Source organism: Argiope bruennichi, chromosome 10, assembly GCF_947563725.1.
Source record: "Argiope bruennichi chromosome 10, qqArgBrue1.1, whole genome shotgun sequence".
Lineage (NCBI taxonomy): Eukaryota > Metazoa > Arthropoda > Arachnida > Araneae > Araneidae > Argiope > Argiope bruennichi.
In genome coordinates this window covers 124,381,361-124,400,424 of record NC_079160.1, presented here as the reverse complement: position 1 = coordinate 124,400,424, position 19,064 = coordinate 124,381,361, and the positions used below count along the sequence as shown (strand labels likewise).

General features: G+C 29.5%; 1 protein-coding gene across 1 annotated transcript in view; it reads left to right on the top strand.

The window, feature by feature from the left end:
* Positions 1-8,402: 8,402 nt before the first annotated feature.
* The window catches only part of LOC129988032 (protein CLEC16A homolog), a 59,809-nt gene continuing 49,147 nt past the window's right edge, over positions 8,403-19,064 (top strand). The window contains exons 1-2 of the mRNA XM_056096118.1: positions 8,403-8,685; positions 11,685-11,813. Of these exons, the coding sequence (XP_055952093.1) occupies positions 8,612-8,685; positions 11,685-11,813 (203 nt within the window). The 5' untranslated portion in view covers positions 8,403-8,611. The remainder of the gene's footprint in view (positions 8,686-11,684; positions 11,814-19,064) is intronic.

Sequence of the window (19,064 nt, the reverse complement as noted above, 5' to 3'; positions counted from 1 at the left end):
TTTTAAAAGCAAGAACAGAAAGTAAAGACAGAGTCAGAAACTTTAATGTTCCAAAGATAAACTTCAATACAAAGTATTACATCGACATGATCTCATGGCTTAAAAATGACGTAACTGAACCTCCCTTGTTAAAACATATGTTTTCAGTGACTCTCTGAAAAACTTTATACGGAAGGCATCTGAAGGTGAACCAAATAGTATGAGGGACTCCGTTATCGGCATTCCCCGGCTTCTTTGTCTTACGCACGCAGTGGAAAGAGCTGTGAAACTGATGACCGAATTGGCTCAAAATGTCTGTGATTCAATCGCGAGAGAAGGATACAGAAAAGCAAAGATTGACTCACGTGTGAATATGCCAAAATTAAATTTAAAAAAAACAACAGTTGAATGTGGCAGTGAAGTAGAAACAAATATTTTGCAGCTGTAGCATTTGTAATCATTAAGAATACAGAAGCTTTATTGTACCTCTTCTTTTCACTGGAACTTTAGAATCTCGAATATGGACTAAATCGCATCATCGGAACTGCTTTGTTACTGTTAACTGACAGAAACTTCATCTGGAAACAGGGTGTTGAGACTCTATCTGAATTTCATTTCATTCAGTCGTTTCTTCGCTAATAAGATTCAAAGATGTGGGATCGTAATGTGAAATAATCCACTCATTATTAATCTGACTCCGTCTTATTATCTCTCTATCTATATTACAATTCTATTTACATGTTATATATATAGTTAGTTGCTTGCTTTGCATAGTTGCCATATACGAAAACATACATTGGTTTCGCGCGCAGTTAATGCTGATTTTAGAGTTCTAAAAGCAAGTTATAGCTCTAGTATGATTAAAGTTAAAATTAGTTTTTAGCCAAAGGCGCTCGTAACACAGGGGATAACAGCCATTGTTGCTATAAATCCCAATCCCCTACTTCTTTCAAGTTCAAGGATACAGAAGTAAGAAACGCAAAATTTGACATAAAAATATTTTTTTCTATTGTTATACTTTGTAATTAATATTTTTTCCAGTTGTAATATTTATACATGTATTTAAAATCATCTTTTGTTACATTATATGAATGAAAAATTCATAAAAATATTTTATCAAAGTTTATAATTTTTCAATTTTTTTTACAAACTGTAAGCTCTTTGCAACACGTCAAGATATTGTTGTATTGCAACTAAATGTTTTTAAGTACTTTTTGAACCTAAAAGCTAACTTTTCTCCACTATTATCAAAATAAAATATAATAAAAAAATTTAAAGGCCCGTTTTAAAAATTTCCATTTTTTTCAATTCTTTTACAAAAATTTCAGGTTCTTTATAATATATTATTGCAACCAAATTTTTTAAAATTGTTTTTTGAACCTAAAAGACAGCTGTACCGCACTATTACTAAAAAAAATAATAAACATTTTCGTTCTACCCTATTTTACACCAAATGTGCATATTCCTGTCAAATTCGGTGTAAAATCTGTTCAGAAGAAGTCGGGATTTTCGAATTTGAGTTAACACGATGTCTTAAATATATCAATTTAAGTGCGGTATTTTGTGACTACAAGTCAGGTTTTGTTTCAAATCTTTAAATCGATCTATTGAGAAAAACGTATCTAAAGCACAAATTTCAGATACTGTGTATTATTCCGAAGTATGCAGAAATGAATAGAAATTTCACGATGCCAAGTTTTCAACTATCAATTGATATTGGCAAACCACATTTTCAGCAATAGATCACCAAGTCTTATGACTATCTTGGCAATATAATTGGCGACGAAATATATTGATGTCTGTCCCAAAAATCACCAAAAATTTTGTTATATTGCCAAACGGTGCCAAAACTGACATCAAGCATTCAAAATACTTCCAATTTTCAGAATTCATAACAATATAAAGAAATCAATCACATGAGAAAAAAATTACCTCAGCTTTAAAAACTAATTTTTATTTATTATTTACCAACTCAACTTTTATTAAACATAGGACAGGGACAATTTATTTTTAATTCATTTCTTCCCGGTGCCAGCTTTTCTCTAATTCATAACTTGTTCCCTGTTATATCGAGGGAATTCTGGAATGCAAATTTCAAAATGTATTAGCTTTTGTTATAAATTATTGTCATTTAAAATTTTTTTATTTAAAGTTTAAAAAAAATGAAATTTGCTATCGCAAATTTCAAGTTATCATGTGAGAACATTTTTTTTTTTTTTCGATGAATTGCTTAGAGCTAGAAAGCGATATTTGAAACTCAGAATCGAAACGGCGACATTTTGCGTTGAACGTTGACGATTGTGATTCAGAATCCAAATGGACACGTTCTGTGTTTGAAGTTGAATGTTGCGATTGAGAATCTGCAATTCACAGCATACGCTTTCTTCGTTCCCGTTGTAAAGCTATTTTACTCTCATGTTTAATTCGATCAGCTTCTAATTTTAAATTTTCATCATTCGTTTTTGATTAATAATAATAACGTAAGCGACGTAAATCTGATATCATTCGATAGAGGACATCGAATAAAGTGCATCGATACCATTCGTAATGAGAGTTTTTGCAAAAACGAGGTCGAAAATCTCGCTCGAAAATTCTAATTTTAACAATTTTGAGAGTCTGTAACGCGCGAATCACTGGGAGTAGCAACGTAAAACTCGTATCGTTACGTGCATTTCGGCGAGTACTATCTAACTATACGAGCAAATGCAATGTAACTGGAATTTGTAAATTTCGAAACCCGATCTCGGATTCTATCGAGACCAGAGATTCGGTAAAATGTCATTCGACTCTATTCACCGAGATGAGTGTTTAGACGGGTCACTCTCGTCTCAACGTTGCATAGAATCCGAGATATGACAACTTCCAGTCTGACCGGAAGTTGACGTCATCGAGATCCAGAGACCCATAGAAACTATGGTATCGATCCAACATTGATTTGACCAATATTAAGCAAAATCTGCACTGCGCATGCTCAGTGGATCCGAAATTTGGTGGTGGTGGTGGGGGGGGGGTTAGGGGATCCCCGAGGGTACTTCTACGTGAAAACCCCATGTCTCTAGCACATGTAGTTTACGAGATATAACGAAAACCATCTGCGCATGCACAGTAGATGACTCCATGGGGGGGGGATCTTCTATAACCCCGTAGGATTACAATGGTGAAAACTCTATGTCTCTAACATATGTAGTTTACGAGATATAACGGAAATCATCTGCGCATGCGCAGTAAATGACTCCATGGGGAGAGATGGACTCGTAGGATTACTATGGTGAAAACCCCATGTTCTAACAGCAGATCAACCTTTTAAAAACGCATCTGTTTTCAAAGAAGCATACATAATAAATAATGCAATACTGGAAAAAGCAGGTGAAGCAGATGAAAATGAAAATTGCCATTTATGCTTTATTCATTGCCTACGTTATTTCGAGCTTCAATTATTCGTTGCCTTCAGTTATTCAAAACCCCGTAACGAAAACAACATCATGTTCTCACATGATAAAAAAAAATGAAATAGAAAATGTACTTCGCTTTTTTTTTCAACGGATCTTCGTGAGTTATATATTACTTTTGAATCTTATTCCAATTCTGCTTTGAGATTGTTTTTTTTTTTTTTTTTTTTTTTTTCATCCTCTGGCTTGCCTTTGAAACATAAAAATAAAAAAATGATTAACAAGTTTCTAGACGTTTATTTCTTTAGCTTTTGGCTTGAGAAAAATGTAAAAATAAACTCAACTAAAAGATTCAACTCCAAAAAATTTTACTTTTAAATATGTGCTGAGAATTCCTCTATTTTATTAAAGTGTTGCAAATTTCAACTAAGATTAGAACTGATATGAATATTTTAGCTAAAAAGTTAAATTTAAAAAATAAAATAAATAAATAGAAAATAATAAACGATTAACAAGTTTCAAATAAATTATTTTTGATTTATTGTATTTAAATAAATCACCTTTTTTATGTAAATTCTTAAAACAAATGTAATCCAATCATTGCGAAGTACAGTTATCCTATAATTATCCAAAACTAATCAAATTTCATTTGCAAAAATCACTTTACAATAATAATTTTTTTTAAATCTAAATTGAATCAACGACTGGATTTAATAGTATTGCTATCTTTTATAAAATTCCAAGATTTTTATCAGATAGAAATTTCCACTTCCATTTTCGTTAATGTCCCTTCAGAAAGCGAAACTACGATAAGGTAATTTCTTCACATTCATTTTCTCATATGCATAGTATAAAGAAAGTACAGTAATCGTCCAAAAATTGGAACTCGAGTTTTTGACGAATCGCCATGTTTTAAGCATCCCTGAGTTCGAAAAACTCATTTTTGGAAAATGTCCATCTGTCTGTAAGATAACTCAAAAACGATATGAGATAAACGGTTGAAATTTGATATATAGTCTTCACTCCAAATTTGCAGATATCTATCAAATTTTGAGTAAATTTGTTCACAAGCTGAATTAATATGCGTTAACACAATAGTTAAGAAAACGAAGAGAGCTGGATAGATAAAATTTGGTATATAGATTTAACATCTATAGTGTAGAGAGTTATCAAATTTTCAGCCAAATCCAATGAGGGTTGACCATATGTCGTTCTGTACTTTCAGGAACATGTAAAAACTATTCTTCAAAAATGCAATGACTTAAATATATCAAATTTCGTACGGGATGTGATGTCTGCAAGTGCAGTTTTCTGTCAAATTTTTGTTTCAATCGTTGAGAAAAACGCGTCTCAAACAAAGATTCGATTTTTGGATACTATTAACATATGCCAGGGACTAATCGTCAAATAAATCGCCAAGGATTGCACAATACATTCTGTAAAAATGCTAAATTCACGCCAAAAGTTAATGTTTTGTAATTATTGTACGCCAATGCCATGTAAGGCTTTCTCTGTCATGACAAGTCTTTTAGAGATTATTCAAGAAAGTTTTGTGGTGACTACGCCTACTAGTTATATTCCAGGATTTTGTGAGCTGGCGATTATTTATCCATTAAAAAATTTAAGAAAGTGTAGTTTTTTTTTCACCAATGAGAAGATAGAAAACGATATAATGCTTTAAAAATGCCTGCATCACTCCTGGTTTCTGCGTTACCAGGGTCATAGGGGATTCCCTGTCTGTAACTATTTATATGATTGGTGCAACAAATGTTACGCAGTACCGAGGAAGGAAATTAGATTTGGCTGTTTATATAAAAAAATTTCACAAATAAGAGATTGGATAATAGGGTAGAACGAAAACGATTTTTTTTTCTAAGATTTTAGTTTGGGTAATTGTGGGTGGGGGGAATGTCTTTTAGTTTAAAAAAAAATTTAATTGGATTGCAATACAACATCTTAAAGTGACGCAAAGAGTTTAAAATTCATAAAAAAAAATTTTAAATACACAAATTTTAAAATGGGTCTTTAAAAAATTTGTTTAGATTTTAATTTGGTAATTGCAGAGAAAAGCTGACATTTAGATTCAAAATAAATTTTGAAAAATTTGATTGCAATACTACAACATCTTGAGTTGCCGCAGAAAGCTTAAGGTTCATTTTTAAAAAAAAAAAATTATAAACTTTGAGAAAGTACTTTTTTATGAATTTTTCGTACGTATAATGTTACAAAGGACAATTTTAAATACATAGATAAGAATTACAACTAAAAAAATTATTAATTACAAAATACAATACTAGTTATAAAATATTTTTTAATGTCAAATGTTGTTTTTCTTACTTCTGTATCCTTAATGATTACAAATGTTACAACTACAAAATGTTTGTTTCTCCTTCATTGCCACATTTAACTGTCTTTTTTGTGTTAACTTTGGCATACTCACACATGAATCAATTTTTGCTCTTATTTATCCTTCTATTGCGACTAAGCCACAGACATTTTGAGCCGCTTTGGTCTCCAGTTTCATCGCTCTTTCCATTGCTTGCGTGTGACAAGAAAACCGGGGAAAGTCGATAACCGGTTCCACAATACTATTTGGCTCAACTTCAGATGCCTTGCATATAAATATAATGCTTCTATTAAATATAATATCAATATTACCTAAATTTTTATAGGTAATATAGATACCTAATTAGCTACCACAAACCCTTTGAGGAAGAAAGAAACAAGAAAAAGTAAATAAGCAAAAAACAATTAAGTTTAATCAAGAACGGACAAAAAATACTAGTGTTTCAGAAATGGTTACTTGTGACAAATACAACACTATATAATAACAGTATTCTTTACAAAAAGAGGCCAACCAACCAAATCCTTCAAATATATCTTAAAACTTTGGCTGAGTGCATCGTGAAAGTCTATGAGTTTGTGTAGTTTAATATTAAGTTAAAACCTTCATATACTTATGGTTTCAAACATCTATTTAACCTTATCTCAAATTCAAGATATTATGACGATCTCAACAATGTTATAGACCCAATTATTCAAAGAAATGGGTACTTTGCTGCTCCAGAAAATATTCTTTTTGTCCATGATAAGTAATAAAAGTAAAATTTAACGGGAACTTGAACTGAACTCAAATTATAAATAACTGTAGAAACAAATATGTCAACTGAAATTATTTCTGGCTCTCTTTCTACATACATTATAACTACAAAAAAGAAAAGAGCTACATGAATGAAATTTGGTATGCAGTTTTATCACTAAGAAAACACAAAATTTACTTGTAAATTATGGAGTTTTTGGTACATTATTTAATAAATTATATGGTATTAAAAAGTGCATGGTGTTTTATATTATTATTTGAATTTTAAAGTGGTAGAGAATAGTTTTGTGGAATAAAAGGCCACGAAGTTATTGAGTAAAATTTAAAAATTTTGATCAATTTTATTTCATTAAAAATCTAATTTAAATTCCGAAAAATTCAATCCTAGCTTCAATTACTTCATACGTCTGCCTACGTCACTATAGATGGTCTGCCTTCAATGTTTTGAATCATTTTCGCATCGCACAATTTATAGATTGTCAATTTATAAAGATTAGCATGTTAAAATATTTATGAAGATGTATATTTCATCATGCATAAAAAAAGCACATAAAAGCGGTTAAACTGAATTAAAAGAGGACCACACTCACAGATGTTATAATTATCAGGTAAGTAGATACTATTCTTATCATATACTGGGAAAAAATGCAGAGAAAACTACAGATTTCTATAGCCAAGTCTTCTGATAATTGTGTTAAATAAAAATATAGATAAACACAAGATTACTTATTAATTCTTTTTAAATTATAACGTATTTTAAAGACAATTAGTGGTATTATAAATAGGAATTCAGTATCTCAGAACATGAATTATTTATAAAATTAACAGATGATGAGTAAACAATTTTTTTATGAGCCTCGCCCTAAAAACTTTTCTGGGATCACCAATAATCAAGCAATGCCTCTGTTAAAAAAATTAATTATTGAGTAAAAATTTAGGTTGTATTAATAAAAAAAAATCTCTTGCCTTCAAAAGGAAAAACTTTTCGTCCTCTTAAAGTAACTGAATAATTGAAAAACAATCAAGATCACAAATCTACTTTCGCTCAGTAACCCAAAGAGAAAATGTGGATGGGGGGGGGTGAATTGGTCAGAGGGTATATATTAATCTCCCTGGTATTTGTGTGAAATGCTACACACACACACAAAGAACTTCCAAGAATGTAGAAAAATAATTGCGAATGCGTCTTGTCACATTTCTTTCACGATTATGGCTACCATCTATACTTAATAGAACCAGAAAACATCAGTTTGGTCAGTAATGTAGTGAATCACAAACAACGAAAGTTCGTCCAATGCGTTCGTCTGCGAACGAAAAAGTTCAATTATTTCCTTCGCGAACGAAACAGTATGCTTTCAAATTCCATGTCATTCGTTCGCGAACGACGTGAAAAGAAAGGAAAAAAAAATGTTGAACGAACGACTGACATTGAATCGAACCATTCTCTATCTGTGCGGTTCAAAATACACCTTACCTCGCCAAGAATGCCAAGTCGCCAATCAAATGTGAACGTGATAAACAATCTTGTGAAACAGTTACAGTTAGCTACTTTTCTTATTAAAGCTATAATTTACATTGATTACCATGATTGTTTTATCTAAGAAGATTTTTTTTACCTTTTGTGGATATACCACTGCTTCTGAATGTTCTTTTCATTTTGAAATAAAAAAGTTTCGCAAGTGGGTTGCGTTGGTCTATTATTTAGACAATAAAATTAGAGTTCTTTATCATCTGAAGTCGATACCGGGCAAAATTTTTTAACTTACGACTTCGCTAACCTATTGAACATAAGGATTCTGAATATAATAGAAATAGCACATAATAAAAAAAAAAAAGAAAAAACGTCCATCTCTTGTAGTTTTGCTACTACGGAAGGACTTTTGCTATTAGTAAAATTATAATTATTATTAATAATAATACGTTTTTGTTATTAATATAATCAGATCTCTGGTGGAATGTTCATGAGTTTCAAACTATATCCGTAACGGTATCTATATTAAATGGTTTATTTACTTTCTGTTTCGACTACCTTGAGCTATTCGATACATCGCAACGAAAGAAAAATATTTAGAGAGTTTTTATCAAACTTTTTATTTATTAGAGAAGATATATTTTTATTCAGTTTAAATGTATTCCTATCATAATGTTTCGTGGTAAAGGTTGGTTTTCTGGAGGCATGTGGAAACCAAAGAATCCACACTCTTTGGAGCACTTGAAGTAAGTTCTGTTTTATTTTCATTGTTATAGTCGCCTATTAATATAAGAGTTCGAGCCATGATGGGGGCAAAAAGTTGTTCAATAAATGCTTTTAATTTTTTTCCTTTTTTGCGGAAATTTATATGAAATCAACATTAGCAAAATTAGAAGATATTATTTATATATATATTTTTTTTTTCATTTCTTTATTATTTTGCTTTTTTTTAAATTAATAACTGGGAGATATGAATATCTTGTTAATAATTGTTAGATTATCTTGTTAATCGAGGCATCTTAAAAAATTTGAGCTCCCTGAACTGGAATAATTAGGTGGCCTTATAGAATCTTAACTAAGAATTGAGGCACTATGGCTGACAAAAATAGCCGCACAAAATAATTGGAATGCCAAAATATAGGAACTTGCTTTTTTTACCAATGCTCTATAACTTTATTTTTTTTAAAAATAAGAATTTGCTAACCAGCTTCTGTTACTGATGATTTATGTGTGATTAATTTTAACATTTATCATATAAATATTGTTATTTTACTTAATTTATTATGTTTATTTTATTGTTTATTCATAATGATGTGAAAATTTTCAGAAAATGCGAAACATCCATTGTTGACTCAATCAAAACAAAGCAACAAAAATTTTTTTGTTTGGTGTCTGGGATTTTTTAATTGACTTTGTCTATATTTAGTGTGTTAATTTCAGATATGAAAGGATTTCATCAGTGATCTTTACTTTTTGAGATTTAGTGGAATTAAATATTTTAAACTTTAAAAGGAGAAGGTAATTCTCGAGCAACAGAATCATAATAAAAGGAAAAAAAATTAGTATGTGTTCTCATACTGAAATTCTTATGATGAATTGAAGAAACAAATGTAATATATATATATATATATATATATATATTTAAGAATGACTTTGAGCATGGTAAAGATAATGTTTACAAACATTAGTGAGTAATTTCTGTTAATTTAATAATCTATCTTTATCAGCTAGGGGCTTTTAATAATCTTTTATCAGCTAGGGGCTGTATGAAATGTCATTGTTTCTTATGTCTATGGGATATTAAAGTCATGCAATATGTCATATTTCATAAAATATTTTCCATCATTAAAACCAGTTTATAGAAATCTTGATGGATTGAATGAATGCTATTTTTCACTAAGGACAAAGACTCCAACTTTATAAATTTGACAATATTATTTAGTTTAACATTCAGAATGATACAGTCACATACAAGTCATCAATGCTTTTATGGAAAAAGATGAAGCAATTAATTATCCAACAAAATTTATTAATTCACTGTTTCTGCCATAGATGCCATTTCACATATGCAATTGAAAATCAGCATGTTAATTATTATGTTACGAAATATCAAGCAGCCAAAACTTTGCAGTACCATGCAATTTGCTGTAAAAAAATTAATAAGCAACTTCGTAAAAATAACTGTCTTAATAGGACCTTTCAAATTTGAAGATGTCTTTATTCTTCATATTCCTATGATTCCAAAGATTATCCCATTTCATTTTAAGAGATTATAATTCCTACTTTGATTAGAGTTTGCAATTACCATCAATATAGTTCGCTAATGTTTGCAGTTTAGAGTTAGAAATGGATTGCTTCTCACATGCACAATTATATATTTTATGTTCTTTAGTCAATAAACCAAACAATCTCTATATCTACAAAGGCAATGGAACAACAGAAAATATTGTATATCCATGAGTAATATGAAATTAAACATATTAAAACCGTGCACTCTCTCTTTTCTTTCTTTTCCATTTAACCAGATTCAGCCACAACAATGCATGGCTGGGTACAGCTAGCTTTTATTTTAAGATATCATTACTTTTATGAATTTATTTGTATTAGCTTCTTTTTTTATTTCTTTAGTCCTCCAAGTGGTTGAACTGATTTTTAACATATTATCCATTCTGATGCAAAAATCTTTTAAGTGTTTTCTCTTTGTTTCTTGACGTACAAATTTGCTTAATATTATTGCTAATTAAATTGTACGAAGGGTTTCTTGACGTACAAATTGCTAATTAAATTATACATTCTGCTTGGAACATTAATTGTTATTTCAATTCCTTTAATAATATAAAGGGCACTTGAGATATGGAAGCATTTCCAAGTGATTTAAAATTGCTTTATACTGTCATCTAATTGTAGATTTAAATATTAAAAATTCAGTATGTGTGTCAGGCATGTCATTGTAAATGAAGCCATAAAAAAAAATTTTAATAAACTCATTGTAATTTTTTTTTCTTATTACAATAATTTTATTATACATAAAATATAGCTTATCTATTTTAAAAACTCTTTCCTCAATGTTGAAAGTCATTTCAAAAAAATAAGCTTCCATTTGGAGAAAGAGTTATTGATATTAGAGTAACCAAATGCAATTTTGTAATGAGAATTACTACGTGTATTGTATAACATCAAAAATAAAAGTTTTTCCCCTCTTTTTAAGAATTTAAAAAGAGAGGAAAGAAATGAAATGATTGTTTGTTAAATAAATTACATTTGTTTCTTTTTTATGGCGTTTTCAGAAGCATAAACAGAAGAGAAAAAAAACATTGAATGTTGAGAGAAATTCAGTTGATTCTTATTCATATAGATAAAGGATCATTTTGTTTAATTAACTTTTTTAAGTCAATACAGTGAAAAAAAATTCGATACAAATTTATTAAATAAATATGTATTCCTTGAGTTTGTTACTTATATTTAAATCTGTCTGGTGAACTTTTTCAGTTTAACATCAGTTAACATATAATGCAAGAATCAGTCATGAGATTTCTCATTCACTAACATTATAGCTGTTAATCTTTTACTACTTTGTTTCTTGTACACTTTAGTACTTTCAAGAATTGCTGTTAGACTAATGAATTTATATATATATATATATAAACTTTTGAATTAGTCATTATGTATCATGATGATTTTTTTACTTTATGAGTTTTTATTTTTATTATAAAAGATTTATTCTCTTTTTTTCCCTCCTTTTTAGGTACCTTTATCATGTACTGTATAAAAACCAAACTGTCACTGAGCAAAATAAGGGTTTATTAGTTGAAACCCTTCGTTCAATTGCAGAAATTTTAATTTGGGGAGATCAAAATGACAGCACTGTTTTTGAGTAAGTTATTTATATTTTGATATTAATGAATATTTTTTTGAAGTGATTTCTTGTTAGTAATTTCTAGTATAACAAATCTGTACTATCTTTTCTTTTATTGGATTTTAATAATATTAAGCAATGATAGAACAATTTTTCTGCTTCAGAAGATGTTATTTTAATTATTTAATATACTTTAATAAATATTTAGTGATTGAATTTTTTAATGTTACCAGTTAAATGTTACCAGTTTTTTTTTTTTTTTTTTAAGTTTTGAAGATTATTTAATCAAAATAAAATTAAAAAGAACATCAAGCACGATTTTTTCCGATCATTTGAATCTTTATCCTATAAAAATAATTTATTTACAAAAGCCATTTGTCAAAAAAAAATCAAATGACAAATCAATTTTAACGATTATCAATCAAAAATAAATAAATGAAAAAAATTACAAAAGTTTTTGTGTGTCTGCTTGCTTTTGTTTTCATTTTAATATGGCATGGTTTACCATATACTTCCAGCTTTAATTATACATTATAATCGCATAATTCCCTAAATTAAAAATGAATGTTCGGAATAGAATCATCAAATACATTTCAAATTAAACTAATAATTTACAGAAGTAGTATAAAACAGTTTTATATAATCAAGTATTCATAAATCTCAAAGTTAATTTAACCATTCTACTGCTTCCTGTAGTCAAAGCTCCAACACAATTAACTAGTGATCTTTGCTGTTAATAACAGTATCTTTCTTGTCCTCGCATAGCTATCCACTAAATATCTTATTTCTAGGAGATAAATCCATTTAACAGGATGTATAACTTCACTTTTTTTAGCCACATTATTGAAATCACTTTATCTTGATAAACTTCAAGGACTTTATAATAATCTCTTAAAGTAGTGTTCAATTAAGACAATATCTCTTGACTTTACTTTGTAATAATAATTTTCCTTTTTATATGGTTGCATTAGTATTAAGCTCCCAAGTATTCATTTAATTTGATTTGTTAAATTGACAATATTATATAATGCAACCTGTTTCTTAAGTGTTTTCTGCAGTTCGATTGATGTTTCTAGTGCCTTGTAACATCAGTGCTATCAAGTCTATCCAAATCTGGCATACCCAACTTGCTTAACATTATTGCATAAATATTTAAGAAGTGAGAGAAAGGAGGCCATTAGGATCTTCATAAGGAAGAGGTCTTGATGACTGCTTCACAATCACATAAGATTCTTCATAATGCAAACAGGCATTCCCCAAGATTATTTTTTAAAGTTTCTTGATCATTTGTGCCATTCACTCCCAAAAGCTATCTCGCCAAGAAGCTGAGGGGAGTCTGAATTTCTCCTCTATGTATTCTTTGGATAGAAATTTCTTTCTGGATTGCATTCCAGTCAAGGTTCAATAGGAGATTCTTGGTACCAATGAAACTTCTTTTTCTAACTTTGAACCATTATAGGGAAAGGATGAAGGCTTTAGTAGACTGAGATAGCTCCAGTTCTGAATGTATTGCTCGATACACCTCATAGGTGAAAACTACTCAACAATTTTCATTTTCTTTCTATATAAAAGAAAATGAAAATTGTCACACAGCCCACTAAGGTCAACTCCACTCACTTCAAAAGTAACACTTTCCTCAATTCAATAAGGGAACAAAATAATTGGCTTCTGTGTCATTGCTATGATATCTCATGCATCTTAAACGCCTATTCTTCAAAAGGATCTCCTTCCATTTAGAATCCAGAATATCTCTCTCGGTTTCTCCAGCATGTCAGTTTTTGAAAGAGCATTTCTGACCAGAAATGTCAGTTAGTGTTTACCAGATAAAAGCATAGGGTAACTGAAATTCCTTGAATCAGCTTTCTCAATGAGCTTAATTTTTATTATCAAAATACTTTCTTTGCCTCTAAAGATGTTCAAAATCTTCAGCTCTTTAATTTATTCCTCTGTGCAAGTTTCTCTCTGAGTCAACTGAACAACTTTGTTCTCTCTTTTTATCTCCAATGTATCTAAATTTATTTCCTTTCTGCATCCTGATACAACCTTTAGAATTATGGCAAAATCATGATTAACTCCTCAACATTATAATGATTTTAAAGTAACTTGAAAACCACGAGAAAAAATTTGCAGTGCCATAATAACTGATTACAATATTGTGCAATTTATCATACTTTTCTTCTGAGGCTGCTCCTTTGTTACTAAGATAGTCAAGTTTAAGCCCTAAACTTTCATGCAAATGTAGCCATAAGGGTCTTTCTCACCATCTTAAACTTAGTAATTTAAACACAGATCATCCACAAGAGAAAGATCTGCAGGAATTAAGGATCCTGGAATGTGCCTCCTTTCCTTTTACATCTAGTAAGCTTCAAATTTCTCTTACTCTGTTTTCGAACTAATACATTCCAAGGTTCATCTCTTTTAATCCATAGACAAATGAGGGAGGAGGCATCCAAATCTCAAACTCTTTCACAAATTCAGAAAATCTTGAGCCAATATAATAAGCAAGAAGTTCCATTCTTGTTTTGGTAATAAATGTCAGAGGAACTATTCTGCATTTAGCAGCCAATAGTTGGATGATAGATTCATAAGCTACATGATATCAGATGAAAACAACTGCTTCATATGAAGTGCCATTAGCATTGCAAAAGTGTTAACTTAAACCAGTGTCAATGTTATGAAGAATTTTTTGTGGAATCTTCACAAGATGTAGCATTTTTTATACTTTCTAATGACTTAAAAATGTTTTCATATCAAAAGATATTTCTAAATCTGATCTTATTTTTGATTTTCAACTATCTTGTAACAATATTTTAGAGCCTGGTAAGACTGGACGAGTGAATCCAATATTAATGGATTAAAAATTCTATTACCGAATGATAATATACTAATAATTACTTCTGGAGGTGCTTCCAACAATGATGCTTCACAGAATAGAATATCATAGGATTTATTCCTTCATTTGATTTAGGATTTTGAACTTGTTTCTCATCTGAATTTGCAACCTTTAAGATTCAACTTAGCAGCTGACATCAATTCAATCCATTGTTTAATGAGTTTCTGTAGTTCCTGATCAGAATCTTCCAAAATCATACAATTATCAGTATAAAATAAACTCTTCAATTTCATAGCAATATCTTCAAAAGGAGTAGCTAAAAATTAGTCTTAATGATGATGAAGCTACTAACATTATATTAATAGCAACACTTGTGTTATAATAGAAATTATAAAAAAAGGTATCAATTTACATCTAGTTCTTTTCAAGCAGCATGTTTGCCATATAATATTATCTGAAAATGAATGAATCGCCCAAATTTTAGGCCTATTTTCTTCAAAATAAATATGGTAATTTAAATTTATTAATAAATGTTAAAACATATGGAAGGCTTAATGATTACTATTTTATAAAAGAATCGTTACTAAAAGAGTTCAAACTGACCGCTTTAAACAAAATTTGTCTTTTTTTTTTACTTAATATTTTTATTTTATTTATTTTTTAATACTTCAACTGTAGTACCTGGTCAGACTTATCATGAATTATATGTCTACTTTTGAAGGTTGAACTTCAACCTGAAAGATAACTTGGTTTGCTCTACTTATGGATTTGATAAGCACCAATCAAGTTGGAAAAAAAAATTCACTTATCTTTGATGATATTAAATAAATAAATGTTGTAATATAGTTGGTTTTCTTGTGAAGTTGGTTGAGAAAATTGTTGTTTATGAGATTATAAAAATTCTGCAAAAGTAATTTTTAACAATCAACATGAATGACCTATTTTTTTTTTTGGGGGGGGGGATGCAATGGGTATTGAAATCCTTACAAAATAGTTAGGAAAGATTTTTCTGGAAATAAATATCCTAATAAGTGTGGAAAACAAAGTTCAGTAAAATGTTACAAATGTGGAGACAACAAATATCCAAGATCTCATGGCCATAGATTAATCAAGCAAAAAAGTCTAACATTGATAAAAACAGTCAACAAGAATGTGAAAATATCAATATTACACAAACATGTTTTTCAGCTTTGAGAGAAAAATCATAAATTAGAGATAATCTTAAAAAAATAAAAATTGTGTACTCTTGCTGACACAGATAGTTTTGTATATTTTTTGAGAAGATATATCTTTCTTTTCGAGATTCATTTGCTATATTTATTTGAAATAAATATAAAATGTATGTACTCCTAACTGTTAAAGAAGGTCTTCCAGCATTCAGATTTTAATCCAAAACATTTACTATAGAAATTATTCAAAATAATTACTGCTGTCATATTTGAGTTAAAGCAAACATTAAGTATGTACTTGTAAAAACCAAGAATCACCAAGCAGTAACCTTTCTATGTCACTCTTATACAAAGATATATGTAGTAAAGTTATTGATGTTTTGATACTTTTTAATAAAGTCTCCAAATTTTGAGAAAATTGCAAGTGTCCATTTAAAAATCTTTTCACTTGGAAATCTTTGATGGAAACCAAGCCCATTAATATTAGCATGAGGTGCTGAATTCTACAATTAACATACATGTCCCTTCATTAAATATGGGTGATATCTTAGATTGCTTGTATATGTCTAAAAGTCTTGAAATGAGTTGACGATTTTGTACTCTTTTAGCTGTCTTCATAAATCTTCAAGGAATGAAGGTTTAAAAAATTTGGCTTCAGTCATCTATCATCGAAACAACAATTCCAATTTCCAAATCACTGTAACCCAAAGTCATGACTTCTTTGCTCTTTATTATTATTTTTTATGTTCAGATTTTAAGTCATAATCTGTCATAATTGCTTAATATAAAATGGATTTCATTTTTTTAATGCTTAGTGAATTTCCTTTAGAAATTAACATTGGTTAGTACTAAAACATGTACTACAAATGTTGGTGCATTTTTTTTCTAGCATTATTTTCTAGTGTCACCTCTAAAAACTTGAAGGAATCTGAGGAAGCTTTCACAATGTTATAGAAATAAAATTGCATGCACAAAAATAAATATATATTAGGCATTTCATTATAAAAGTTAAAGATTAAGGCAGAAGATTGCTGTACTTAATATTAAGTAAAGAATAACTAAGTTCAATGAAGGATTGGTAAAAGGATGTCTTAGATTACAAAATCCAGAAATGTAAAATTATATTAATGTGAATGAAGATAGCCAAAATGTTTCTCTTTCTTTATATTGTTCTAGGTGAAGTTTATTTTTTAAAATTATTTTAATTTCAGTATTAGCTTTGGCATATTTCAAAAGCATGCTACCTTATTTTTAACAATCTCATGAGTGAGTGAGTATTTGAAGTTTTATGGTGCAAAAACTAATTTTGGTTATGTTGCACCAAAGATACGGTGTATATTAAGCATAAATGGTGGATTAAGAACTCATATGATAAGAGATATAACTGGGTTTATAAAAAAGGTGAAATGATTTAAATGTGATTTATTTCTACGACAAAGTAACAATGAAACGTTTACAAATATTATTAATTTAAAATGCACATTAAAAATAATCAAGGAATGATAAAAAATTTAGATGTATGTAGAGTTCTCTTGACAAATGCTAATGTTGTTTGCAACAGTTCAACTCCAAATGCTAAAATTAGTGTTAGCTTTAATTTTTCCTTGTGTTGATGTTTGGTGTATTTCTTTTTAAAAGCTGGGTGAAAGCGTGGATTAATGTCCGACTGGTTGATGGCTGCTATCTATAGTCATTTATCGTGTTTTTCTCTATGTTTCTTCAGGATCATAATCAATGAAATCATCTGCAACTTCTGTATCTCAGGGGATTGGTTGAACAAGGTAATTCGGTTGTATCTTGGACATACATGTCATTTGAATCTCTAAATTCAGAAAATCTGTATTCTGATATTTTGTAATATTTTCATTAGAATCAATAGTGTTATGTTGCTTGGCCTTTTTTGAGGCTGTGTGACATTACAAATTTTATCATTAGTGCGAGTTGAAACAGAGATTTTAGGTCCACAGAACAGGATGGTAAAACATAAATCTGTTTGAACAAATTTTTCAGCTGTATCAGAGGATTTTGTTTTTTGCAAATGATGGGACAGATGGTGGCAGACACAATTTTCATGCTTTGGTATACAAAATATTTTTTAATGATTTCAGCTTCTGGATTTGATTTTCCTGTTGCCAAGTAGTACAAACTTTTGAATTTCATTCATGCTGCTGTGTAGAATTCGCACACTTTGGCAGTCAGTAAAAGAATGTCCAACTGAGGTGATTCTAGAACATACAAGATTTCCGCAACAAGCAACTTTTGAATGTCTAAAGCGTTGACATTTATAGCATCTAATCGGGCTTGAAATAAAAGACCGTACACGACAATTCAAGTAACCAGTTTTAACTGATTTGGGCAATTGAATTTTATTGAAGATTAAGATTATGCTATTAGTCGTTGTAATTCTGAACCTTTCTTCACTAAAATACAGCAGACATAAATAACGCCCTGATCGGAGAAACCTTCCAAGTTATCCGATTATGAAGTGTTGAACAATTTGGGGTTCAGAGTTAACACCTGGAATAAAATTCAAACTTTTGTAGGGGGTTACAGATATTGGAATGGCAAGCAGTGTTTTAGCTATAAAAAAAAGACTTTGTTTAAGACAATAAGTAAAAGAATGAAGACAAAGTTTTAATTAAGAAAATAAAACATAGAGATCTCATGAGCAATGTTGTTGTGTTTATTTAGTTATATGCTTTGATAATTCATGAGTAGATGAAAATAAATGTTTACTTATATGCTTTGATAGTATGATTAAATGAAAATAAAAGTCTGTAAATTGTGTTTGAAGTTACTTACAGTTGTGGACTGGGAAAAAAAAGTTTAAAACTGTCAATTTCTGTCAAGAAAATCAGAATTTTTATGTTGTATTGTAAAGAATAGCATTATTTTCCCATATCCTACAAAAATGCTCCCAGTTGATATGTGTCTGATGCTAATCATTATGAAACATGTCCAAAGATTCTTAAGACTGATAGGTTATTTTAGAATGCTCTCATTGATAAACTTTTAAAAGATTTTTGGGAAAAGATTATTTGTTTTTGATCAAGAACAGGAAGGAAATGTATTTGCAAAAAGATAATGTAATATTAAAATTTAAAAAAAGTTTTACACGTTTACAAGCAAGAGAAGCAAACAGAGCGTCTCATGAATGAAATCAAGCATAGTTATGGAACTGTATTTTTATAAGAATCATTACATCTTATACATGGTGTGTACAAGAAGAGTTTTTCTAAAGTGTATTAACTATCAGCTCAAAGTTTT